Source organism: Oncorhynchus mykiss, chromosome 17, assembly GCF_013265735.2.
Source record: "Oncorhynchus mykiss isolate Arlee chromosome 17, USDA_OmykA_1.1, whole genome shotgun sequence".
NCBI classification, from domain to species: Eukaryota; Metazoa; Chordata; class Actinopteri; order Salmoniformes; family Salmonidae; genus Oncorhynchus; species Oncorhynchus mykiss.
Window position 1 is genome coordinate 44,768,964 of NC_048581.1, and position 27,806 is coordinate 44,796,769.

A 27,806-nucleotide genomic window follows, 5' to 3' on the forward strand; every position below is an offset into this window, starting at 1 on the left:
TACCAGAGTACAGGAAACCCCTGGTGGTAATGGTACAGGTACTCTAACGCTTTGCCTCGCGACTCACACCTTATCGTTCTCACTCAATGTCTCACTGCAGTCCTTCTTCGGAGCCTTAGAACCACGGACCATCACCTTATTACCTCATTTCTCTTCTGCGACACACCGACAAACAACCACCGTCACGTCTCTCCGACCCAACATGAGGAAGGGGCTCCAGGGAAGCCAGGCTGCTCACACAGGGCAGTGGGAAGAAAAGGAGAGGAAAGAGGAGAGGCATCACGAGCAGCAGCAGCTGGGGAGGGCAGAGAAAAAGTTAGTAGCGTTCTGGTTGTCCTTGTCCCAGAGGACGTGGACATTTTTCAGGCCCCGCAGTGGCGAACGCACTGGCTGCTTCCAGCGGAGCCCCTCCGCAGCTCGCCTGCTGAAGAGCGAGACGTGAGGAGTGCGAGAGGCCAAAGGCAGTCCGTGCCATTCTTCAGCTTCATCTACCATTAGCAAAAAACATTTTTTTTGTTATATTAGTAACGTTGGCTAAAGACAGAAGCACAAGAGAGAGCGACAGGTGAAGGACAAGAGGAGGGAGGGAGGTTCGTCAAATGCCCTCTTCTTCTTTTCTGGGCTCTCTCCGGATTCTTTACCTTGGGGAAAAGCGTTAGGCAGCAGCTGAACTGTTACTTTTTGAACATTACGACAACAGACTGTCATTACATTTACTTCACGTTCAGAACATTAAGGCAACAAACTGTGACTCAAAAGGCGTCGTGCTGCTGTCGACTGGAAGAACTTCCTGCCCTCCTCTTGTTGTCGTCAAAGCCAGGCCTCCCTCCTCTGAAGAAACTTCCACTCGCGAAACTAAACTATAAAGTTTACCATAGAGGAGATATTAGTGGTGGAGATTGCTGGAGGTTAGTGTGACAAGGGTCAGGTGTCGCTCCCTAAACCCCTACTCGTCTTCACAGGAAGAGATGGGGTAACTGGGACCTGCTGAGACCATGGTGGTCACCCATCTGGAGCTGGAACTGTGCTACCAAGGGAAGAAGCTGAGAGGCTTCACCTGTAAGCTGACCCGCTCCCCCTATGGCTACCTGCCCGAGAGTGCCTGGCTCATCGCAGCCCAGATCCTACTGCCCTTCCTGGTGGCCGGCCTGGGCATGGTGGCAGCGGGCATAGTCATGGACGTGGTGCAAGTATGGGCTAACTTTGTGTTTGTGTGTCTTGTAAAGTACATTTGTGTGCATGTGTGTGTATGTAATATCTGTGAACAATATCCATGTATGCATGTCTTTTCTTTACCTATTTTTAGGGTTTGAAACAGTATATTTGTGTGTATCAGGGCATGACGTAATGTGTTGTAAATCCCCTTGCATTTAAGCTAAAAAACAGGTGAGAGAGGTGCAGCTCCACAGATGTTTGGGCACCTACATTGTTACATTGCTTTGTATCAGCAATAGCCCACCAGTGGTGGGAACCGGTGGGGTTAGAAAATGGCACACTGATCCCTTTAAATCTCAGACACACCGGTTTGTCTGCCACAGTACTTAACACTTCTGAACAGTGTCGGCAGTCAATCTCTTATGTTTACACAGCAAAGACCTTGAAGTCGTCAGCCACCCAGCCTTGTTAAGATACCCCAAACCAGAAGGTGGAAGTAGAGTTGTTTGGCAATGCACGTTTATGTGTGTTGCTATATGGTCTAGTCAATGTTAGCTAGCTACCTAGCTAGCTGCACACAGTTTGCCCTTGTTGATAATAGCCAGATGGCAAGATCACAAATAAACAATTGAATTCACTCTCCATAATCACATACAGGCCTTAGATAAATGTTTAGCTATCTGGCTAATGTTAGCATGATACGCTAACTAGCTGTTGTGCTAGCTAGGTAAAGTAAAGATACTGCATTGACTCTCGGCAGCCAGCTACAAGCAGCTGCTACATCGAAACTAATCCATTATGATTTAATTACAATGTTGCTAGCTACAGTGGCCAGATAGCTAGCTTGGTAAAGCAGTAAGTGTTGTGTGCATTGTTCTTCACTTAACACCCCATTTGTTTAATATGAAGTGTGTGCGACTGCATTCCTCAGTTAGCTAGCTAGCTAACTAATAAGCTAGTGCACATTATCAAACTTTACAAAAAAAATCCTTCTTCAAGCACGAAACTCCTTACCTAGATGTAAAATATGTAAAGACTTCCTCTAGAAAGAAAATATATTATGCAGGTTTATTGTTTTAGTTAGAACAATTCTGATGAAAAGGGGGTGCATTAGACCTGAAAAAGTGACCTATTTTTTCCCCTTTTTCTTGTCACTCATATCGGTTCAAATCAAATCAAACTTTATTTGTCACATGCGCCGAATACAACAAGTGTAGACCTTACCGTGAAATACTTACTTACAAGCCCTTAACCAACAGTGCAGTTCAATAAAAAAAAATACCATATAAACTAATGTAAAAAAATAAAAATAAAAGTAACACAATAACATAACAATAGCGAGGCTATATACAGGGTGTACCGGTACCGAGTCAGTGTGCGGGGGTACAGGTTAGTTGCGGTAATATGTTCATGTAGGTAAGGGTGAAGTGTCTCTGCATAGATTTTTTTTTTTAAAGAGTGAGTATCAGCAGTGTACAAAACAAATGGCCTCCCCCCAGGTGGTAAGGGTAGGTAACAACACATCCACAATGCTGATCCTCAACACAGGCGCTCCTCAGGGGTGCGTGCTCAGTCCCCTCCTGTACTCCCTGTTCACCCACGACTGCATGGCCAGGCACGACTCCAACCCCATCATTAAGTTTGCAGACGATACAACAGTGGTAGGCCTGATCAACGACGAAACAGCCTATACGGAGGAAGTCAGAGACCTGGCCGGGTGGTGGCAGAATAACAAGCTATCCCTCAACGTAACCAAGACTAAGGAGATTATTGTGGACTAAAGGAAAAGTAGGACCAAGCATTCTCATCGACAGGGCTGTAGTGGAGCAGGTTGAGAGCTTCAAGTTCCTTCGTGTCTACATCACCAACAAACTAGAATGGTCCAAACACACCAAGACAGTCGTGAAGAGGGCACGACAAAGCCTATTCCCCCTCAGGAAACTAAAAAGATTTGGCATGGTTCCTGAGATCCTCAAAAGGTTCTACAGCTGCAACATCGAGAGCATCCTGACTGGTTGATTAATTGCCTAGTACGGCAACTGCTCGGCCTCTGACTGCAAGGCACTACAGAGGGTAGTCCGTACGGCCCAGTACATCACTGGGGCTAAGCTGCCTGCCATCCAGGACCTCTACACCAGGCGGTGCCCTAAAAATTGTCAAAGACCCCAGCCACCCTAGTCATAGACTGTTCTCTCTACTACCGCATGGCAAGCGGTACCTGAGTGCCAAGTCTAGGCTTCTCAACAGTTTTTACCCCCAAGCCATAAGACTAATTTTCTTGAAATTTCCAAGCTGTTTAAAGGCACAGACAATTTATTGTATGTAAACGTCTGACCCACTGGAATTGTGATACAGTGAATTATAAGTGAAATAATCTGTCTGTAAACAATAGTTGGAAAGATTGGTTTCATCTGGTCTGATGAAACCAAGATTGAACTCTTTGACCTCCAGAATGCGTCTGGAGGAAAGCTGGCACCATCTCTACGGTGAAGCATGGTGGTGGCAACATCATGCTGTGGGGATGCTTATCAACAGCAGGGATTGGGAGACTAGTCAGGATCGAGGGAATGATGAACGGAGCAAAGTACAAAGAGATCCTTGATGAAAACCTGCTCCAGAGCGCTCAGGACCTCAGACTAGGGTGAAGGTGAAGCACACAGCCAAGACAATGCAGGAGTGGCTTCGGGACAAGTCTCTAAATATCCTTGAGTGGCTCAGCCAAAGCCCAGACTTGAACCCAATCAAACATTTCCGGAGAGACCTGAAAATAGCTGTGCAGTGACACGCCCCATTCAACCTGACAGAGCTTGAGAGGATCTGCAGAGAAGAATGGGAGAAACTCCCCAAATACAGTACAGGTGTGCTAAGCTTGTAGCGTCATACCCAAGAAGACTCAAGGCTGTAATCACTGCCAAAGGTGCTTCAACAAAGTACTGAGTAAAGGGTCTGGAAACATATGTAAATGTAATATTTCAGTTTTTAATTTGTAATAAATTTGCAAAAAAAAATAAAAACGTTTTTGCTTTGTTATTATGGAGTATTGTGTGTAGATTGATGAGGGAAAAATATTTAATACATTTTAGAATATGGCTGTAACGTAACAACATTTGGAAAAAGTCACAGGGTCTGAATACTTTCAGAATGCACTGTATTGTCCTTTTGCTTGTTTGATGGCTCTGCGGACGTCGTAGCTCGACTCCTTGTACTAAAAACAAAGGACGCCTATTTAAATATAGGTGTTTCAAGATGGATTGTATAAAAAATGCTGTCTTGCCAATTCACATGTTATTTTCAATAGGAGTTGGCAAGACAGCACAATAAGATCTGGGACTCAGGGTACTTGTGGCTATACCTCATGGAACATTTTGGAGATGACAACTCTTTTTGTATTTTTTTTCTAAGTATACTCTGTAAGACATGCAGAAAGGCATAGTGCGTGTAGCTAGTAGTATAGCAAAAGGACATAGAGGCAGATAAGAGTAGAGCAGCGCAATAGCTCTTTCCCTGGTTAACCTTTTGGAAAGATCCCAGCAGTTGCATGGCATGACTAACTCCCTGAATAATGGAATAGGTTGGTGGGTTGGGAGTCACTTTGACTCCCCCCCCCCCCATTTTAATTGGAAATGACAAAAATGTGTGTGTGTGTGGGGGGGAGACGGAAAATACATTCATTCAAACATTTACCTGTAACTCATAATAGTTACTTTATATCAAGGCAAAATAGCAAAACATACTGAGTATTTTAGTTTCACTATAACCTTAATCTTCAGATTATAGTTATTAGATTATTATGAGATGATAACAGTGTCGTGAGGTGACTTGCATTAATCTGATCACTGTATTTATTTTATAAACTAACTATGTTTAATTGTTACCCAATTAAATTAATAATGTAACAATTAAGTCATTAGGAATTTGGGGCAACACGGAATACGTTTTTCATGAGTTACCATCTCCCAAATTAAACTCTAAAGATATATAAATATATATATATACAGTGGGGCAAAAAAAGTATTTAGTCAGCCACCAATTGTGCAAGTTCTCCCACTTAAAAAGATGAGAGAGGCCTGTAATTTTCATCATAGGTACACTTCAACTATGACAGACAAAATCACATTGTAGGATTTTTTATGAATTTATTTGAAAATTATTCTTTCCTGTACACGGATCAGTCGTCCTGGTCCCTTTGCAGAAAAACAGCCCCAAAGCATGATGTTTCCACCCCCATGCTTCACAGTAGGTATGGTGTTCTTTGGATGCAACTCAGCATTCTTTGTCCTCCAGACACTACGAGTTGAGTTTTTACCAAAAAGTTATATTTTGGTTTCATCTGACCATATGACATTCTCCCAATCTTCTTCTGGATCATCCAAATGCTCTCTATCAAACTTCAGATGGGCCTGGACATGTACTGGCTTAAGCAGGGGGACACGTCTGGCACTGCAGGATTTGAGTCCCTGGCGGCGTAGTGTGTTACTGATGGTAGGCTTTGTTACTTTGGTCCCAGCTCTCTGCAGGTCATTCACTAGGTCCCCCCGTGTGGTTCTGGGATTTTTGCTCACCGTTCTTGTGATCATTTTGACCCCACGGGGTGAGATCTTGCGTTGAGCCCCAGATCGAGGGAGATTATCAGTGGTCTTGTATGTCTTCCATTTCCTGTCCATTTCCTGTCTTCCATTTTCCTATAATTGCTCCCACAGTTGATTTCTTCAAACCAAGCTGCTTACCTATTGCAGATTCAGTCTTCCCAGCCTTGTGCAGGTCTACAATTTTGTTTCTGGTGTCCTTTGACAGCTCTTTGGTCTTGGCCATAGTGGAGTTTGGAGTGTGACTGTTTGAGGTTGTGGACAGGTGTCTTTTATACTGATAACAAGTTCAAACAGGTGCCATTAATACAGGTAACGAGTGGAGGACAGAGTAGCCTCTTAAAGAATAAGTTACAGGTCTGTGAGAGCCAGAAATCTTGCTTGTTTGTAGGTGACCAAATACTTATTTTCCACCATAATTTGCAAATAAATTCATTAAAAATTCTACAATGTGATTTTCTGGATTTTCTTTCTTCTCAATTTGTCTGTCATAGTCGAAGTGATGAAAATTACAGGCCTCTCATCTTTTTAAGTGGGAGAACTTGCACAATTGGTGGCTGACTAAATACTTTTTTTGCCCCACTGTATGTATCAATAACAGTCACTTATTAATCATAACCTCATATCATTCTCATTCTGAACGTTGCAGACTAATTGAATCTGCAAGAATAACAGTATTTTCTGATTATTCAATACTACACATATTAATTGTATTATTTATTTACTAACTAACTAAATAATAACACTGAATACACATACAGTGCCTTGCGAAAGTATTCGGCCCCCTTGAACTTTGCGACCTTTTGCCACATTTCAGGCTTCAAACATAAAGATATAAAACTGTATTTTTTTGTGAAGAATCAACAACAAGTGGGACACAATCATGAAGAGGAACGACATTTATTGGATATTTCAAACTTTTTTAACGAATAAAAAACTAAAAAATTGGGCGTGCAAAATTATTCAGCCCCCTTAAGTTAATACTTTGTAGCGCCACCTTTTGCTGCGATTACAGCTGTAAGTCGCTTGGGGTATGTCTCTATCAGTTTTGCACATCGAGAGACTGACATTTTTTCCCATTCCTCCTTGCAAAACAGCTCGAGCTCAGTGAGGTTGGATGGAGAGCATTTGTGAACAGCAGTTTTCAGTTCTTTCCACAGATTCTCGATTGGATTCAGGTCTGGACTTTGACTTGGCCATTCTAACACCTGGATATGTTTATTTTTGAACCCTTCCATTGTAGATTTTGCTTTATGTTTTGGATCATTGTCTTGTTGGAAGACAAAATCTCCATCCCAGTCTCAGGTCTTTTGCAGACTCCATCAGGTTTTCTTCCAGAATGGTCCTGTATTTGGCTCCATCCATCTTCCCATCAATTTTAACCATCTTCCCTGTCCCTGCTGAAGAAAAGCAGGCCCAAACCATGATGCTGCCACCACCATGTTTGACAGTGGGGATGGTGTGTTCAGGGTGATGAGCTGTGTTGCTTTTACGCCAAACATAACGTTTTGCATTGTTGACAAAAAGTTACATTTTGGTTTCATCTGACCAGAGCACCTTCTTCCACATGTTTGGTGTGTCTCCCAGGTGGCTTGTGGCAAACTTTAAACAACACTTTTTATGGATATCTTTAAGAAATGGCTTTCTTCTTGCCACTCTTCCATAAAGGCCAGATTTGTGTAATATACGACTGATTGTTGTCCTATGGGCATAGTCTCCCACCTCAGCTGTAGATCTCTGCAGTTCATCCAGAGTGATCATGGGCCTCTTGGCTGCATCTCTGATCAGTCTTCTCCTTGTATGAGCTGAAAGTTTAGAGGGACGGCCAGGTCTTGGTAGATTTGCAGTGGTCTGATACTCCTTCCATTTCAATATTATCGCTTGCACAGTGCTCCTTGGGATGTTTAAAGCTTGGGAAATCTTTTTGTATCCAAATCCGGCTTTAAACTTCTTCACAACAGTATCTCGGACCTGCCTGGTGTGTTCCTTGTTCTTCATGATGCTCTCTGCGCTTTTGACGGACCTCTGAGACTATCACAGTGCAGGTGCATTTATACGGAGACTTGATTACACACAGGTGGATTGTATTTATCATCATTAGTCATTTAGGTCAACATTGGATCATTCAGAGATCCTCACTGAACTTCTGGAGAGAGTTTGCTGCACTGAAAGTAAAGGGGCTGAATAAAATTGCACGCCCAATTTTTCAGTTTTTGATTTGTTAAAAAAGTTTGAAATATCCAATAAATGTCGTTCCACTTCATGATTGTGTCCCACTTGTTGTTGATTCTTCACAAAAAAATACAGTTTTATATCTTAATGTTTGAAGCCTGAAATGTGGCAAAAGGTCGCAAAGTCCAAGGGGGCCGAATACTTTCGCAAGGCACTGTACACTCTATCATGAGACAAAAGTCCCTAGTGGACTGACAAGATATATGGAGAGTGGGTGGGGCAAGGGAGAGATAGAGAAAGAGACATTTATTGTGGATACATTCTGTAATTCTCCTCAAAGTAATAATAATACTTTGCTCATGAACCACTGCCCATTCGGATAAGAAATGTAATGTATATATTTACGCATAGATGTCTTTTTTCGTTGTCTATCTCTGTTGAACCAATCAACCACTCTATGGGGACTAGTGTTGTTCACACTTCGGCGATCGTCTCAGCGTCGGTGCAAGGCTCGGCTTGTCCACCAGAGGTTTCAATGTCCTTCTTAGTTGTAGAGCTTCTCTGGTAGTGGTGTTTAAATAGAACCGCTGCTCAGATGCAACAGTGATTGTCTAAGATGGGATTTATTCCTTTCCACCTTGTCTTTAGTCATTTCTAGGACCACTTTTACATGCACAGCTGCAGACTGTGAATGTTTTTAGCCTCGTCGTGGAGGTTATCTTCTCATCTCGTGTTGGTTTTCAGAGTTTCCAAACATTTCAATGTGTGGACCATGGTCTCACATCTCCTGTCATGGTATGTTCATTCTTGACGAGTCCATTTAAGCACTCTGGTCGGAAAGGCGGTTCCATCACACGGACACACTATTCTGACCTCATTAGGGGCATGGCTTAGTTAATGTGCCAGGAACACTAAAAACCATTTACGACAGGGTGTGAAGGTGTCATAAAACTGTCCCAGCCCCCCACCTCTGAGGCCTTGGATCCTTGACCAGGAGAGTCATGACAACAGCAACAGAGAATGATTTTAATCTGAATAAAGAGATTATATAATACCAATATTAATCATGTCCTGTTACAGTGAATTATTCTGCTTGCCAGATCTGTTTGTGCTTGAGCCAACTCCTTTCTGTTTTGGCATGACAACGAGCAAACAGTTGGCTAAAGCACAAGTACTGTATATCTGGCAATCAGTCTAGCAGAAAATATATTGGGAGGGATTGGGATGTTTCATCATTGAGAGGTGTTTAAGGAGATCATTGTGAATGTTTCAGCACTGGCAAGTTTGTATGGATATTATTCAGAGTAGTATGTTTCAGTACTAGCTAGTGTTTAATTGTGTATTATTCAGCACTGGGAGGTGTTTAAGGAGATCACAGAGGTGTTTATCTTGGTGCCAGCCCTGGTGGGACTGAAAGGCAACCTAGAGATGACACTGGCATCCAGACTGTCTACAGCAGTGAGTGGACACACATTGCCACACACACACTCATAGGCACGCATGCACACACACACTCGTAGGCACGCATGCACACACACAGACACTGACGCACACACACTCAATGCTGGCACGACATGTTTAATGCTCAAATTAAATTTGAGCATTATTTTACACACAGACACACACACAACCATTTAGAGGCTGTTGCCATGTTTACAAAGACTTGGAATCACTGGCCACTTTAATAATGGAACACTAGTCCCTTTAATAATATTTAAATCATGTTTACGTGCTGCTTTACTCCTCTCATATATACTGTATGCTATTCTACTGTAATCTACTGTATGCCGACATAGCTCTATCTAATATTTATATATTTCTTAATTCCATTCTTTTAGTTTTAGATGTATGTATCGTTGTGAATCATTTTTAGATAATACTACACTGCTAGATACTACTGCACTGTTGGAGCTAGGTACACAAGCATTTCGCTACACTCACAATGACATCTGCTAAATATGTGTATGTGACCAATAAAATTCTATTTAATTTAATTGAAATGTTATATCTCACCACTTTTCCTCTCCAACTCCCCCCCCCCTCCTCCCTATCAGGCGAACACTGGGCAGATGGATGACCCGAAGCAGCAGTGGAGGATGGTGTGTAGCAACTTGGCTCTTATTCAGGTGACACCGACGTCTCCGTCCAACAAACACAGCCAATGGCATTTTATCAAACCAGTGCTGTCACTTTGGCTAGCATGTACAGTCAACCACACAAGTTATCATGGAGTGAGTTTATCTGTGAATCCAACAGAGGGCACAAGAGGGTGTCATTGTATCAAGGCAATGACATGTCTCAGTACCATGCTTCATTCTCTCTCTCTCTCTCTCGCTCTCTCCTCTTCCCTCCCTTACTCTAACCTTTCCCCCCCGATCTCCCTCCTTCCTTTCCTGCCTCCCATACCCTTCCCTTGCTGACTCACCTGTTCCCTCTCTCTCCCTTTCCCTCTCCCTGCCTATCTCTCTCTCTCCCCCTTCTTTCACTGCCAGTTTCTTATTCCCCCTCTCTCTTCCTCCATAGGTCCAGGCAACAGTGGTGGGTTTCCTGGCTGCGGTAGCCGCAGTGGGGTTGGGTGCGTTGACCAGGGGTCGTGTAGACTTTCTACAGGCTGCTGTCCTATGTGGCAGTAGTGTCACGACAGCCTTTGTAGCTGCCCTGTCCTTGGGTAGGTCAACGTAACAAAAGCACAACAGTATACTTGCCACTAGCTGATATACAAGCTCTGACTGACACCAGTAATTCTAGGTAGAATTGTAGGGAATGGAAAAGTGAACCCAGGTTGCTAGCGTGAAAGGCAAGCACCTTACCCATTGCGCCAGAGTAATCCTATATACCACCCATGGTTAAGCCACTTTGTGAGAATTGTATCAGGGCTCATTAGTGAAGATTGCTACACCATGTCATCACTTCGATTGTTCCGATGTTTAGCAGCTGTATATTTACTAGGTATACCGGAAATTGAGAGTGATCTTTTCTATCTTTTGGCAATAGATGACAGTCAGGAACCCTACAAACCTTAAGAGTTGTCCTGCTGAATTGGTTGAATAAATAAATAAAACTAAATATGCACTTTGATATATATGATTCTATTTTAGATTGACAGTAGGCCATAGTATGTGTGTCCACTCTCTGTATCGGTAGGACTAGTGATGGTGGGAGTGATCATCGGCTCCAGGAAGGTTGGCATCAACCCTGACAATGTGGCAACACCCATCGCCGCCAGCCTGGGTGACCTCATCACCCTCTCTCTGCTGGCCGGGGTCAGCAGCTTCCTCTTCAGGTTCAAAGGTCAGATCAATCGCCATAGAATAACTGGAATGTGCCGGAATCCTGTCGAGCTGTAATTCTCTCAACAGCCGGACCACTTATGCTTATGTTCCAGCCTCGGCTCGGCCGCTGTCTGTGTCCTTCCTACCTGTCATTCCTCCTTCATTGTCTGTGCCCCTCACTTCATACTGTCCTGTCGGGGAAAAAACCTGTTAAAGTACAAAAGGACGTTTGAATCTCTGATTTCCTTAAAATGTGGGCTTTTTTTTATTATCTTAACCTTCACACCTACCACTGACTAGACCCATCTTGAAGATTGCCAGGACTGGATGCAATATTAAGCTAAGCCTAGGTAGAGCCAGAGCCATTATTATATTAAATATATGGCTCTGGGTAGAGCTATTTTCATATGCCTAGGTTCCGATTCCCTACACTTCTTCCCAAAATGGGCACTTGTTCCCCCCTCATGGATTTAAAAGTATTGGATTAATGTATGCATGGACTAGACCATAGCCACGGGAAGTAGGAGTGACGAGGGTGCTGCAGCACCCCCTGATTAATAAATTGTTTGTTTTTAAATGTCCCTACTAAATTATAATTTTTATTACCTTTATTACTCCTGTATGAAAAGAGAAAAATACTTGTCAGCAGAGCAGAGAAAAATACTCCTCAGCAACCCCCTCTGTCGATTGCACCTCCGTCAACAGCACCCCACGGGCATGGGCTAGACTAGATGGAGTTTCCACAATATGTTTTACACCAGTCCATGAAGGGGAATTAATGACTGCACACTTTGAGGAGAAGGGTAAAGAATCAGACAGAAGCCCAGGTGCTTGGTAGAAAAGAGTTGATTTAAAACTGATCTCTTATTGTTTCCAGCTGGAATAGACTATGATCATAAAGTAGATATTTTACATTACTTCATTGTTATTTCATTTTACATTTAATTTCCGTACCAGGCAATAAAAAATATGTTTGACCTTTGCAGTGAATAAAAAATCTTACGCCTGACAAGGCCAATGAAATCTGCATCTCGCTGGAAGCCCCGCCTTCCACAGGTGACAAGCCCAAGGCTTGGATTAATTCCTTTAATTCTTCTGCTCTTCACTTCGACGTGAGCAGCAACGATTCACACGACTAAAAACAAACCCTTTGGGAACATTTTGTGGTAGTGCGTGCTCACCCCCTGTGCTTTGTGGGCTGGAGTTTTTGTATTTGTTCTCCTAGTTTCCTAACCACAAACCAATGACTTTTTCTTCGTATTGCTTGGCCTGGCTGTAGCAAAGAGTAAGATCGCTGACGCGACCGAAAAGACAGGATAACAAGCCAGGTTTGGGTTCACGACCATGCCCAAATGAATATAAAGATACTCACATATGCTGCCTTGTATGTTTGTGTGCGGGACTAGGGGATGAGGTCAGTAACAGTGGCTTGCCCGCGGCTGGAACTGTTCCCTAAGTCCAAGGCGCAGGTTCTCTTGACAATCGTGTAGCATTCTTGAGGTGGTTTGGTGTTTCTGATAGTGACTTCCTCTTCCTGGTGCCTGTGCCTCGGCTGAGTCTGAGTTGCGGGACGCAGAGATGGATTGGGTCTGGTTGGAGCAAATATCTTGTCTGCCTGGTTGTGGTGTACGCGGTTGCTGTCGCCAGTTATGGGAGGCTACTCAAAGAGAGAGGGTGGCAAATTTGGTAGGTACCCGTTGCTGCCTGTGTCTGCCTCGGTCAAGCACCGCTTGCCTCTCTTCCTAGAATTGTCAATGATGGGTCCGGTCCTACCTCAGTGATCCGGTCCTATGCAGACTTCCGAGAACAGCCTAGCTAAACAAGTGCTGCATAGCGTGCTAGCCAGGTTAGCTAACTCGCCAAACTAGTCCTGCCACCCCACGTGGAGTTGCTAGGGTAGCTCTCTTGTTTAATATATGTAGCATTAAGTCGCTTGGTTATTCTAAACAGATCTTGTTGCAGTCAAAGAGGCTATCTAGCCTAGCTTAGACTAAAACATCTCCTGGCTAAAGTCATCTAGCATAAACAACTTCTGGTGAATGAAACTTCCTAGCTTTCCCCCAGGATTATGGCAACTCGTTCCTATTTCCAATTCCTGGAGTGGGAGGGAGTGGAGGAAGCGGGGCTTGCGTGCACCTCCGATAAGGAAGAAGCCCCCGAGCACGGGTCTGAGGGACCAGTGCGCCCCTCCACAAAAACATTACATTTGGTTACAGCCCAAACGGGGTACTTTATTTATTTATCCGTTATTTTACCAGGTAAGTTGACTGAGAACACGTTCTCATTTGCAGCAACGACCCTGGGGAATAGTTATAGGGGAGAGGGATGAATGAGCCAATTGTAAACTGGGGATTATTAGGTGACCGTGATGGTTTGAGGGCCAGATTGGGAATTTAGCCAGGACACCAGGGTTAACACCCCTACGATAAGTGCCATGGGATCTTTAATGACCTCAGAGAGTCAGGACACCCGTTTAACGTCCCATCCGAAAGACAGCACCCTACACAGGACAGTGTCCCCAATCACTGCCATTGGGACATTTTTTTAGACCAGAGGAAAGACTGCCTCCTACTGGCCCTCCAACACCACTCCCAGCAGCATCTGGTCTCCCATCCAGGGACTGACCAGGACCAACCCCGCTTAGCTTTAGAAGCAAGCCAGCAGTGGTATGCAGGGTGGTATGCTGCTGGCATCAGCCATCGCCAGAGCCCGGGCTTTGTGCAAGCTATACAGTCTCAAGGAAGCACAAAGTATTTATTTATTTTATTCTACCTTTCTTTAAATAGGCAAGTCAGTTAAGAACAAATTCTTATTCACAATGACGGCCTAGGAACAGTGGGTTAACTGCCTTGTTCAGGGGCAGAACGACAGATGTTTGTCTTGTCAGCTCGGGATTTAATCTAGCAACCTTTCGGTTACTGGCCCAATGCTCTAACCACTAGGCTACTTGCCGCCCCTAGGCTACTTGCCGCCCCTAGGCTACTTGCCGCCCCTAGGCTACCTGCCGCCCCTAGGCTACCTGCCGCCCCTAGGCTACCTGCCTAGGGGCGGAAGGTACCCAGGGTGAGAGTAATAGGTTTGCTCTCTGTCCACAAGGAGGCACCCCTCCCCATAGGTGGCTCATTTCTGGGATTCATTGCTGATTCCTGCCTGTAGCTCACTAGTCCCTATGAGGCATAGCCGCCGGAAGTAGGGGTGCTGAGGGCAGCAGCACACCCTGGAAAATCAAAAATAAATGAATATTAAGAATTTTTTCACAAAAGTAGTGCACTGGGCCTTTAATAGCCCTGTATAAATGCCATGGGCCATTTAACTTGGTGTCCATTGGGTCCGGCTTGGCGCGGGATTTCCTTTCCCCATAGTTGTGTTGTACCAAGAGTACCGACTGAAAAGGAATGTAAAGTTATGACTATAACTACTGTTTCCTGAAGGAGGGAAACGAGGTACAACACAACTATGGGGAAATGAATTAAAGGAACGAATCCGAGCCTCGGCTTATCACCTGTGGAAGGCTGGGCTTCCAGCCAGGCGCGGATTTCATTACCCTTGTCAGGCGTAAGTACGACTCCCCATAGTTGTGTTGTACCTAGTTTCCCTGCTTCAGGGAACAGTAGTTATAGTCATAACATTCAGTTTTGCTGGCTATTGCAGGTCTGCTTGATACATGTCTAACACAGTGCATTGGGTGTGTTCCAGATACACATTTTCTTATTTTATACCTGTGTATGTGGAATGTGCTCACTTTCTCACACACACTCGCTACCTGTCCTATCTTCCAGAGATGTGGTACCTGCCTGTGCTGGTGTGTGGATTCTTCCTGGTTCTCATCCCGCTGTGGGTGGTCATTGCCCGGCGCTCTCCGCCAATTAGAGAGGTCCTGAGGTCTGGGTGGCAGCCCGTCATCGTAGCCATGTCCATCAGCAGGTAAAGGCCTGGGGCTTTCAACAATCTATTGTTATTCAATCAACATTCTATCAATATTCAATCAATGTTCTATTAGTGATCTACGAAAGACTCCAGTTTCCAACTAGTTTCCTTCAAGGAGACAACCGTGCAGTATACACACTTAAAGTGCATCTTGAAGGACTTAATCGCTTCCTCTTTCCTCACCTTTATCTAAACTGATTTGATATAACTGGACAAGTAAAATATACTTCTCAGTAGGCTTCCATGCACCATATCGCTTTCATCTATCCTCTCCTTTCAGATCAGTGCAGATAATTTAAAAAATAATTTATTATGACAACTTTCGGCTTTGGACATGTTAAGTGACGTTTGTGTCCCATTGTGTCCTTTTAAACCACAGTATCGGAGGCCTTATTCTGGACAAGACCGTGAGCGACCCGAACTTTGAGGGCATGGCAGTGTTCACCCCAGTAATCAACGGTGAGTGTACTGAACCTTACTCCTCAAACAAATGAAAGGGCGGGACCTGTGTGTAATTCAATGTTGAATGTTGAATAGTTCCTACTTCTTCCTAACTAACAAATATCCTCAAGAAACCACCTGAGAAACAGCTGTCCCACTGGGAAAATACTGGTTGAATCAACATGGAAAACTGATTGGATTTGCAAAAAGTCGTCAACATAAGGGCATTTAGTCTTTTTTTGAACACAACTTTTAACCTAAATCCAATGATATGGTGACATTGTTGTTGATTTCACGATGAATTCATGTTTGTTGACAACTCCACCAAATGTAAATCAAAACTAGAAGTTGAACTTACGTCTGTGCCCAGTGGGGTATGGGAAAAACTAGAAACAGGTTTAACCTTTTTTGCAATGCTGTTTACCATTACTAAATATGTCTCTCGTAAAGCCACCATTAAATCTCATTTGTGCTCATGTTGGGAAATGGGTTCGAGTCGAGAAGCCATAGCTTAATTGGTCTCATTGTTATAAACACAGCATTACTTTACATATGTTTGTTATCCTTAGCCTGTCCACTACTGTAAGATATTATGTAAGCTTAAATGTCAAATCTGGTACTCTTTTCCCTCAAAGACAACATCTGGTTTTCTTGGTAGAGAGATATATGACGTATGACAAAATAGATGGGCGTGGGATCTTGTCCTATTTAAACAGTCTTTGAAGTATGACAGTAAATTACTATAATTTGTGTGATTGTTTACAAAAGCACAACGGCTTAATGCAAAGCATCTAAATGGCATCAACATTTATTTCATTAGTCATAAGTTGGTTTTCACACAAGTTGCAGAGTGCCATGTCACTAAAGGCCTAGTCTGTGATATTTACAGCCATTTTTGACCATTTAAATTAGTGACATATACCCATTAATTGTGAAGAATATCACTTATAAATGCATTATGAGTCTTGAAAGCCATGACTACGAGGCCTCCCGAGATGTTCATTACTTATACGGAATAAAAGGACGCTAATTTAAACCACTCAGCAGCCTAGTCAGAACATCAGAGGGGAAGGAGGAAAGTAATTGAAGTTCCCACATCTTCTGTAAATAAGACTCTTAGTATGGCGATGTTTGTTACCCATGGCTAGCCACCATCGCTGGAGAGGAATAACAATAGGGTTTACATAAACCTCAGCCTGTTTAGAATGACAACTATGCACTCTCTGCTTCGGATTTCCTCTATTCTGCATATTTTCCAGCCTCAGCTAGCGATACCAAAGGTTTCCACTTTTATCTGCATTTCAAGACAGGAAGTACATTTGCATTGCCATTCAGTGTTTCTTTCTCTCTCTCTCTCTCTCTCCCTCCATCACTGTTTATGTCTCTCTCACCACTCTCCCTCTGCCTCCCTCACAATTTCTCTCTTCCTCTCTTTCTCCTGTCTCTCCAATCACTCTCTCCCTCTCCTCCTCTCTCCGTTCCTCTCAACCCCATCCAATAATATGCAAGACTTAGCTGTTGGCTGTGGAAGCATGGCTGTTGAGAATGTAATTTTAAGAGCTATTGCAGGGAACTACAGCGAGACACGCTCAAGGCTATTAGACATGTTTGTATTCCGCTCGGAGAGATGCGCCCAAGGCAATAAGATATGCATTCATCATCCCATCACATGTTTCTGAGTGAGAATGTTGTTAAGATTATAAGGACCATATTGAGTTTTTCATGACTGGATGATACAGTCTTCAACAACACCTGTAGCGTTGTGCTTGCTACCACACGTTTAATACTTCTCTGATTTGAAGAGAAGCAGTATAATCTCATGGATACAAGATCATGCTCTCTTTGCACGAACTCACTTTAAAGATATGCCATTACAGTTACAGCCGAACAAGCCCTACTTGAGGAACTATAAAAAGTTGCAGAAAACCAAAACTACCTACAATTACCTTAAAGATGCTTCATAACCTTGAAAATACCTATCATTTATTAAACCCAGAGCTCAAGCCTAAATATGTAACAGACCATTTCGACAAATGATCCCTGAAAAAAAAAAAACTATTTCCAATGATTGTTCTGTTCCATCCCTTCACCCAGGTGTGGGAGGTAACTTGGTGGCCATCCAGGCCAGCCGCATCTCCACCTACCTCCACTACTGGAGCATGCCTGGGACCCTGCCCTCCAAGATGGCACAACACTGGCCTGGCCCCTGCCTGACCTTCTGCTCCTCAGGTCAGCAGTCAAAACACACTTCAACTTCAAACACACACATACAGTTGAAATCGGAAGTTTACATACACTTAGGTTGGAGTCATTAAAACTTGTTTAAAACTTGTCCAGGTGCACTGTTGAAAACTTTAGACGTGCATCAAGTTTTTTTTGGACAGCAGTGGCTTCTTCTGTGGTGTCCTCCCATGAACACCATTCTTGTTTAGTGTTTTACGTATCGTGTATCGTAGACTCGTCAACAGAGATGTTAGTATGCTCCAGAGATTTCTGTAAGTCTTTAGCTGACACTCTAGGAATCTTCTTAACCTCATTGAGCATTCTGCGCTGTGCTCTTGCAGTCACCTTTGCAGGACGGCCACTCCTAGGGAGAGTAGCAACAGTGCTGAACTTTCTCCATTTATAGACTATTTGTCTTATCGTGGACTGATGAACATCAAGACTTTTAGAGATACTTCTGTAACCCTTTCCAGCTTTATGCAAGTCAACAATTCTTAATATTAGGTCTTCTGAGATCTATTTTGTTCAAGGCATGGTTCACATCAGGCAATGCTTCTTGTGAATAGCAACCTCAAATGTTGTGCGTGTTTTTTATAGGGCATGGCTGATCTAACCAACATCTCCAATTTTGTCTCATTGATTGGACTCCAGGTTAGCTGACTCCTGACTCCAAATATCTTTAGCCTAGGGGTTCACATACTTTTTCCAACCTACACTGTGAATGTTTAAATTATGTATTCAATATAGACAAGAAAATACAATAATGTGTGTCTATTGTTGTGATTTAGATGTAGATAAGATCAAATTTGATGACCAATTTTTCCATAAATTCAGGAATTCCAAAGGGTTCACGTACAAAAACATATGTATTCTTCACACTACCAGCATCAACTTATTTTTGCTTGTGCAAGTATTCATCCCCATTTTCAAAGGGCCTCTCTTGTCGGACATCTACAGTTGAAGTCGGGAGTTTACATACACTTAGGTTGGAGTCATTAAAACTTGTTTTTTCAACCACTCCACAAAGTTTTGGCAAGTCGGTTAGGACATCCACTTTGTGCATGACACAAGTAATTTTTCCAACAATTGTTTACAGACAGATCACTTCACTTATACGACCCAGTGGGTCAGAAGTTTACATACACTAAGTTGACTGTGCCTTTAAACAGCTTGGAAAATTCAAGAAAATGATGTCATGGCTTTAGAATCTTCTGATAGGCTAATTGACCTCATTTGAGTCAATTTGAGGTGTACCTGTGGATGTATTTCAAGGCCTACCTTCACACTCAGCCTCTTTGCTTGACATCATGGGAAAATCAAAAGAAATCAGCCAAGACCTCAGAAAAAAAATTGTAGACCTCCACAAGTATGGTTCATCCTTGGGAGCAATTTCCAAACGTCTGAAGGTACCACGTTCATCTGTACAAACAATAGTATGCAAGTATAAACACCCTGGGACCACGCAGCTGTCATACCACTCAGGAAGGAAGCAGACCACTGCTCCAAAACCACCGTAAAAAAGCCAGACTATGGTTTGCAACTGCACATGGTTACAAAGATCGTACTTTTTGGAGAAATGTCTTCTGGTCTGATGAAACAAACAAAAAACTGTTTGGCCATAATGACCATCTTTATGTTTGGAGGCAAAGCCCTGACCTCAATCCTATAGAACATTTGTGGGCAGAACTGAAAATGCGTGTGCGAGCAAGGAGGCCTACAAACCTGACTCAGTTACTCAAGATCTGTCAGGAGGAATGGGCCAAAATTCACCCAACTTATTGTGGGAAGCTTGTGGAAGGCAACCCAAAACATTTGACCCAAGTTAAACAATTTAAAGGCAACGCTACCAAATACCAATTGAGTGTATGTAAACTTCGGACCCCTGGGAATGTGATGAAAGAAATAAAAGCTGAAATAAATCATTCTCTCTACTATTATTCTGACATTTCATATTCTTAAAATAAAGTGGTGATCCTACCTGACCTAAGACCGGTAATGTTTACTAGGATTAAATGTCAGGAATTGTGAAAAACTGAGTTTAAATGTATTTGGCTAAGGTGTATGTAAACTTCCGACTTCAACTGTAAATAGAGATTGTTAAATACCCACACGAACACACAACATGACACAACACTGCCCTGACCCTTGCCTGACCTTCAGCTCCTCAGCTAATCAGTCAAAACAAACTTCAAAAGTAGCACAAACAGTACAAAATCCCAATTTGACGACTGCACACATCCACACACAATTTTACTTACCCATAGCAGTTGTCTTGCACACTTCCTCCGACCTAGACAGTAATAAGATAGTTAACTTTTTAAAGTTTTAGATGATTTTTTATTAATTTACCAAGAGTGCTGTCATTTAATCCAAACCGTTTTTAAGTCCTCGAATTTTCCTGTTTACATCCACAGGGGTCAACTCCAAGTCAGCCAGAGTTCTGGTCTTCCTGGTGGTTCCGGGTCACCTGCTCTTCCTCTACACCATCCACTTACTGAAGGGCGGCCACGGCGCCCTCACGTCTGCCTTCGTCTGCCTATACCTGTGTGCAGCCCTGCTACAGGTCAGATGTCAAATATATATGTACCACAGGCATTAAACTAGCTAAACCATAGACTGTATACAACTCTTACTGTAACAGCTGACATACTGTACATTGAAAAATCTATAGCTGACATATGGACATAATAATAATTAATTAGAGTGCAATTATTTATTTAGGTTTTTGGGTTTATAAACTTCAATGATAGAAACCAAATAGGAATTGTTTAGAAATGATAATGGTGCATTTTCAGTGTGGCCTCTGGGGAAAAATGGGTTTCACACCCCTGTGTTAGTTATAGTATTTTATTCTATGTAATTTCATTGAACCTAGTTATTCCACAGTGACACGCTGCAACAAGAACGTAGGACACCTTTATTGCCATAAACCTGTGAACTTTGTGAAAAAGTTAGGTCAGTTTCATGGAGGAATGCTTATTTTCTCGACACCTCTTTTTTTGTTCGGATCTCACACATTAAGGAGGGTTTGAGTCCAGGGAATCATAGGTGTACACTAAGAAAATCATTTGGATGACTTTATCACGTCAAGACAAACAATGGCCTTAGTAGAAATGTTTCATAAAAAAGATTTACAGTTTTTCAGCCCTCTTGCTTGGCCAAACTCCAGCGCTGCAATTCAAACCACATGTTGCTGAAACAGGTCGACCAACAGACTGACACGTCTGTCTAGAACACAACAGTGTTTTAGTCCTGCTGTTTATCACATCAAATGGTCTTTTTCAGTACAGTTGAAATGACCAGTGTTGTCATTTGCAACTTTTCAGTGTAAACCTGATAGCCGCTTATCAGTAGGGGACGTATAAATATAATTATACACCGTATACAGCAACAGACAGATGTGGCTTACAAAAACCATATGTAATATAAATGTGCGTACTTGTACAAGAGCATATGTGTAATAGTAACTATCTAAACCTAGAACGTAGACAAAACAAGATCTAAACCTAGAGGCAATGGAATGATTACTGCTCAATAAAGATTGGGTTTGACTAAAGTCCAGCATACACAGTGGGTTGTCAGGCCCAGTGTTGCCAAATTACTGTATCAGTTCTTCTTCTCAGCATTGCTCCATGAACATAACCAAAGCTTAATCGTTCAGTTCCAACCAGTATGAACAAAACAGTGGCATAAAATGGAACAGAGGAGCGCTTGTTTGGTAATACAGTTGAAGTCGGAAGTTTACATACACCTTAGCCAACTACATTTCAAATCCATTTTTTCACAATTAATGACATTTAATCCAAGTAAACATTACCGGTCTTAGGTCAGGCAGGATCACCACTTTATTTTAAGAATGTGAAATGTCAGAATAATAGTAGAGAGAATGATTTACTTCAGCTTTTATTTATTTCATCACATTCCCAGTGGGTCAGAAGTTTACATACACTCAATTAGTATTTGGTAGCATTGCCTTTAAATTATTTAACTTGGGTCAAACAGTTTGGGTAGCCTTCCACAAGCTTTCCACAATAAGTTGGGTGAATTTTGGCCCATTCCTCCTGACAGAGCTGGTGTAACTGAGTCAGGTTTGTAGGCCTCCTTGCTTGCATATGCTTTTTCAGTTCTGCCCACAAACTTTCTATAGGATTGAGGTCAGGGCTTTGTGATGGCCACTCCAATACCTTTACTTTGTTGTCCTTAAGCCATTTTGCCACAACTTTGGAAGTATGCTTGGGGTCAACGTCTATTTGGAAGATCCATTTGCGACCAAGCTTTAACTTCCTGACAGATGTCTTGAGATGTTGCTTCAATATATCCACATAATTTTCCAACCTCATGATGCCATCTATTTTGTGAAGTGCCCCAGTCCCTCCTGCAGCAAAGCACCTCCACAACATGATGCTGCCACCCCAGTGCTTCACGGTTGGGATGATGTTCTTAGGCTTGCAAGCCTCCCCCTTTTTCCTCCAAATATAACGATGGTCATTATGGCCAAACAGTTCTATTTCTGTTTCATCAGACCAGAGGACATTTCTCCAAAAAGTACGATCTTTGTCCCCATGTGCAGTTGCAAACCGTAGTCTGGCTTTTTATGGTGGTTTTGCAGCAGTGGCTTCTTCCTTGCTGAGCGGCCTTTTTGGTTATGTCAATATGGGACTCCACTACTGTGGATGTAGATACTTTTGTACCTGTTTCCTCCAGCATCTTCACAAGGTCCTTTGCTGTTGTTCTGGGATTGATTTACACTTTTTGCACCAAAGTATGTTCATCTCTAGGAGACAGAACGTGTCTCCTTCCAGAGTTGTATGACAGCTGTGTGGTCACATGGTGTTTATACTTGCGTACTATTGTTTGTACTGATGAACGTGGTATTTTCAGGCATTTGGAAATTGCTCCCAAGGATGAACCATACTTGTGGAGGTCTACAATTTTTTTCTGAGGTCTTGGCTAATTTCTTTTGATTTTCCCATAATGTCAAGCAAAGAGGCACTGAGTTTGAAGGTAGGCCTTGAAATACATCCACAGGTACACCTCCAATTGACTCAAATTATTTTAATTAGCCTATCAGAAGCTTCTAAAGCCATGACATCATTTTCTTGAATTTTCCAAGCTGTTTAAAGGCACAGTCAACTTAGTGTATGTAAACTTCTGACCCATTGAAATTAAGATACAGTGTATTATAAGGGAAATAATCTGTCTGTAAACAATTGTTGGAAAAATTACTTGTGTCATGAACAAAGTAGATGTCCTAACTGACTTGCTGACTTAAATTGCTGACTTAAATTTGTGGAGTGGTTGAAAAAACAAGTTTTAATGACTCCAACCTAAGTGTATGTAAACTCCCGACTTCAACTGTAGATGTCCGACAAGAGAGGCCCTTTGAAAATGGGGATGAATACTTGCACAAGCAAAAATAAGTTGATGCTGGTAGTGTGAAGAATACATATGTTTTTGTACGTGAACCCTTTGGAATTCCTGAATTTATGGAAAAATTGGTCATCAAATTTGATCTTATCTACATCTAAATCACAACAATAGACACACATTATTGTATTTTCTTGTCTATATTGAATACATAATTTAAACATTCACAGTGTAGGTTGGAAAAAGTATGTGAACCCCTAGGCTAAAGATATTTGGAGTCAGGAGTCAGCTAACCTGGAGTCCAATCAATGAGACAAAATTGGAGATGTTGGTTAGATCGGCCATGCCCTATAAAAAACACGCACAAAATTTGAAGTTGCTATTCACAAGAAGCATTGCCTGATGTGAACCATGCCTTGAACAAAATAGATTTCAGAAGACCTAATATTAAGAATTGTTGACTTGCATAAAGCTGGAAAGGGTTACAGAAGTATCTCTAAAAGTCTTGATGTTCATCAGTCCACGATAAGACAAATAGTCTATAAATGGAGAAAGTTCAGCACTGTTGCTACTCTCCCTAGGAGTGGCTGTCCTGCAAAGATGACTGCAAGAGCACAGCGCAGAATGCTCAATGAGGTTAAGAAGATTCCTAGAGTGTCAGCTAAAGACTTACAGAAATCTCTGGAGCATACTAACATCTCTGTTGACGAGTCTACGATACACGATACGTAAAACACTAAACAAGAATGGTGTTCATGGGAGGACACCACGGAAGAAGTCACTGCTGTCCAAAAAAAACATTGCTGCACGTCTAAAGTTTTCAAAAGTGCACCTGGATGTTCCACAGCGCTACTGGCAAAATATTCTGTGGACAGATGAAACTACAGTTGAGTTGTTTGGAAGGGACACACAACAATATGTATGGATAAAAAAAAGGCACAGCATACCAACATCAAAAGCTCATCCCAACTGTAAAGTGTGGTGGAGGGAGCATCATGGTTTGGGGCTGCTTTGCTGACTCAGGGCCTGGAGAGCTTGCTATCATCGACGGGAAAATGAATTCCTAAGTTTATCAAGACATTTTTCAGGAGAATGTTAGGATATATGTCTGCCAAAAAGTTGGGTGATGCAACAGGACAACGACCCAAAACACAGAAGTAAATCAACAACAGAATGGCTTCAACAGAAGATAATATGCCTTCTGGAGTGGCTCAGTCAGAGTCCTGACCTCAACCAATTAGAGATGCAGTGGCTAGACCACAATAGAGCAGTTCACACCAGACATCACAAGAATATTGCTGAACTGAAACAGTTTTGTCAAGAGGAAGGGTCCATAATTCCTCCTGCCCGTTGTGCAGGTCTGATCCGCAACTACAGAAAACATTTGGTTGAGGTTATTGCTGCCAAAGGAGGGTCAACTAGTTATGAAATCCAAGGGTTCACATCATTTTTCCACCCTACACTGTGAATGTTTACATGGTGTGTTCAATAAAGACATGAAAACGTTTAATTGTTTGTGTGCTATTAGTGTAAGCAGACTGTGTTTGTCTATTGTTGTGACCTAGATGAAGATCAGATAAAATTTTATGACCAATTTATGCAGAAATCCAGGTATTTCCAAAGAGTTCACATACTTTGTCTTGCCACTGTAATGTGTTTATTGTTATTTCTCAGGTGGTGATTCTGCTATACACGGCTGACCTGATGATGCGCTGGATGTGGCGGCGGGGGCTGGACCCGGACAACTACTCTATCCCGTACCTCACGGCTCTGGGGGACCTGTTGGGCACCGGCTTCCTGGCCCTGACATTCAGAGCCGTTCTATTGGGCATTTCCTCTGGGATGAAGGGGGTTTGAGAGAAGGGGCTAATCCATCAGCCTATTTCTGTCCAACATGGTCTTATTGAATATATTCAAATAGAGACATTTAGCTATTGTAGTTATATGTCAGTTATGCTGACGTATTATATGTTGTTCTGTTCATCCATAAGGAACTCTGTTCAGGTCATATTTAATTGATAATGCCAGAGAAGACAATGTTCAGAGGCTATATTGGCAGGGTTGTTGTTAGGCCCGAGACGAAATGCCAATATATCCTCCATACACTGGCTTCGAGAACATTATCACTTTTATACAACAGGTTACCAACATATTCATATAATGATTGACATATATGAATTAAAAACGTCATTTTCATGAATTTATTCATACCATTTCATCCTTCTACAAGATATAATCCCGACATAAATCTAGGGTTACTATCCAAGCCGTTCTATCGGTTCGATTGCCAGAGACGCGACCCAGTCGTTCGTTCTAAATGTTCCACTGCCATACTGACTGGCAACATTCTTATTCCTTGCTTGCTAGCTAGCCAATTAGTGCTAACTTACAGTCAAGTCAAAAAGTGCAGCCAGAACAACAGCAAAGTAGTTGCATTTGCATTTGTTTAAGCTGTTTTCAAAAGACATTTATTTGGATACATCCATAACAATGAGCTAATGAGGTACGATTTCGCCAGGCATAGAAATGTGCTCAGGCCACTGTTGTTCAGAGGAGCTAGCCAACAACACAGCTAACACAATCACTTCAAACTGAAGCTGGAAAGCCTGAAAACTAGCTGCACTTGGTTTCGTTTGACCTTGTTTCAATTTACATTTATTTGTATATAACCATAAAAATGATGCCAGCTGATTCATTATTTCGACTGGCTAAGACACGCTTCCCGTCTTGTCCCATTCATTACTAAATCAAATCAAATTTTATTGGTCAGATACACATGGTTAGTAGATGTTAATGCGAGTATAGAAAAATGCTTGTGCTTCTAGTTCCGACAATGCAGTAATAACCAACGAGTAATCTAACCTAACAATTACAAAACTACTACCTTATACACACAAGTGTAAAGGGATAAAGAATATGTACATAAAGATATATGAATGAGTGATGGTACAGAACGGCATAGGCAAGATGCAGTAGATGGTATCGAGTACAGTATATACATATGAGATGAGTAATGTAGGGTATGTAAACAAAGTGGCATAGTTTAAAGTGGCTAGTGATACATGTATTACATAAAGATGCAGTAGATGATATAGAGTACAGTATATACATGTACATGAGTAATGTATGGTATGTAAACATTATATTAAGTAGCTTTGTTTAAAGTGGCTAGTGATATTTTTCCATCAATTTCCATTATTAAAGTGGCTGGAGTTGAGTCAGTGTGTTGGCAGCAGCCACTCAATGTTAGTGGTGGCTGTTTAACAGTCTGATGGCCTTGAGATTAGAAGCTGTTTTTCAGTCTCTCGGTCCCTGCTTTGATGCACAAGTACTGACCTCGCCTTCTGGATGATAGCGGGGTAAACAGGCCGTGGCTCGGGTGGTTGTTGTCCTTGATGATCTTTATGGCCTTCCTGTGACATCGGGTGGTGTAGGTGTCCTGGAGGGCAGGTAGTTTGTCCCCGGTGATGCGTTGTGCAGACCTCACTACCCTCTGGAGAGCCTTACGGTTGTGGGTGGAGCAGTTGCCGTACCAGGCGGTGATACAGCCCGACAGGATGCTCTCAATTGTGCATCTGTAGAAGTTTGTGAGTGCTTTTGGTGACAAGCCGGATTTCTTCAGCCTCCTGAGGTTGAAGAGGCGCTGCTGCGCCTTCTTCACAACGCTGTCTGTGTGGGTGGATAAATTCAGTTTGTCCGTGATGTGTACGCCGAGGAACTTAAAACTTACTACCCTCTCCACTACTGTCCCGTCGATGTGGATAGGGGGGTGCTCCCTCTGCTGTTTCCTGAAGTCCACAATCATCTCCTTTGTTATGTTGAGGTTATTTTCCTGACACCACACTCCGAGGGCCCTCACCTCTTCCCTGTAGGCCGTCTCGTCATTGTTGGTAATCAAGCCTACCACTGTAGTGTCGTCCGCAAACTTGATGATTGAGTTGGCTATTTGGGCGGTAAGCAAATTGGAGTGGGTCTAGGGTATCAGGTAGGGTGGAGGTGATATGGTCCTTGACTAGTCTTTCAAAGCACTTCATGATGACGGAAGTGAGTGCTACGTTCATTACTATGGGACAGCTGAAGATCAAATTTGAATATTGAAACAATGTTGCAAATGTCGAAGAGACAGACAGGAAGGTTTATACAAATCTCCGCTGTTGAAAACGAAATGTTAGTCTACAAGAAACATGAGAATGTCTAAATGCTTTTTATAGTTGAGATCAAGTTTATAAATTGCTTGGCTGGGGTTGATGAGACAATGGATTGCGCAGTCAGATGGAACAGAGTAAATAGACATTTTAACTTTTTATAGATTTAGCCGGTGGTAACTTGTGGAATAGACACCGGCTGGAATGCTGTTTTAACCAATCAGCATTCAGGATTAGACCTACCCATTGTATAAACAACTGTATGCAAGTGGCTGGATTTAAGAAGTGAGGGAGAAAAGATTCAACAACATAGTTTACCGACAACCACCAAGCTTGACTTCACATAGTCTTTAGTCTCCGATAATGAATGAATGCAGCTGGACCTCCCGAGTGTCTAGCGATCTAAGGCAGTGCATCACTACAGATCCTGGTTCAATCCCAGGCTGTGTCACAGCCGGTCATGACCGGGATACCCATGAGGTAGTACACAATTGGCCCAGGATCGTCCGGGTTAGGGG

General features: G+C 42.5%; 1 protein-coding gene across 1 annotated transcript; it reads left to right on the forward strand.

Annotated features, from left to right (window-relative positions):
* Window positions 1-512: 512 nt before the first annotated feature.
* On the forward strand, window positions 513-25,977 carry LOC110493938 (solute carrier family 41 member 1). Its single transcript, XM_021568555.2, has 10 exons — window positions 513-1,190; window positions 9,264-9,371; window positions 9,968-10,039; window positions 10,437-10,581; window positions 11,058-11,204; window positions 14,965-15,109; window positions 15,492-15,571; window positions 17,648-17,782; window positions 20,191-20,339; window positions 24,818-25,977. Exons 1-10 carry the CDS (start codon window positions 996-998, stop codon window positions 24,998-25,000), a joined length of 1,359 nt encoding a protein of 452 aa, XP_021424230.1. The 5' UTR covers window positions 513-995; the 3' UTR covers window positions 25,001-25,977.
* Window positions 25,978-27,806: the final 1,829 nt, after the last annotated feature.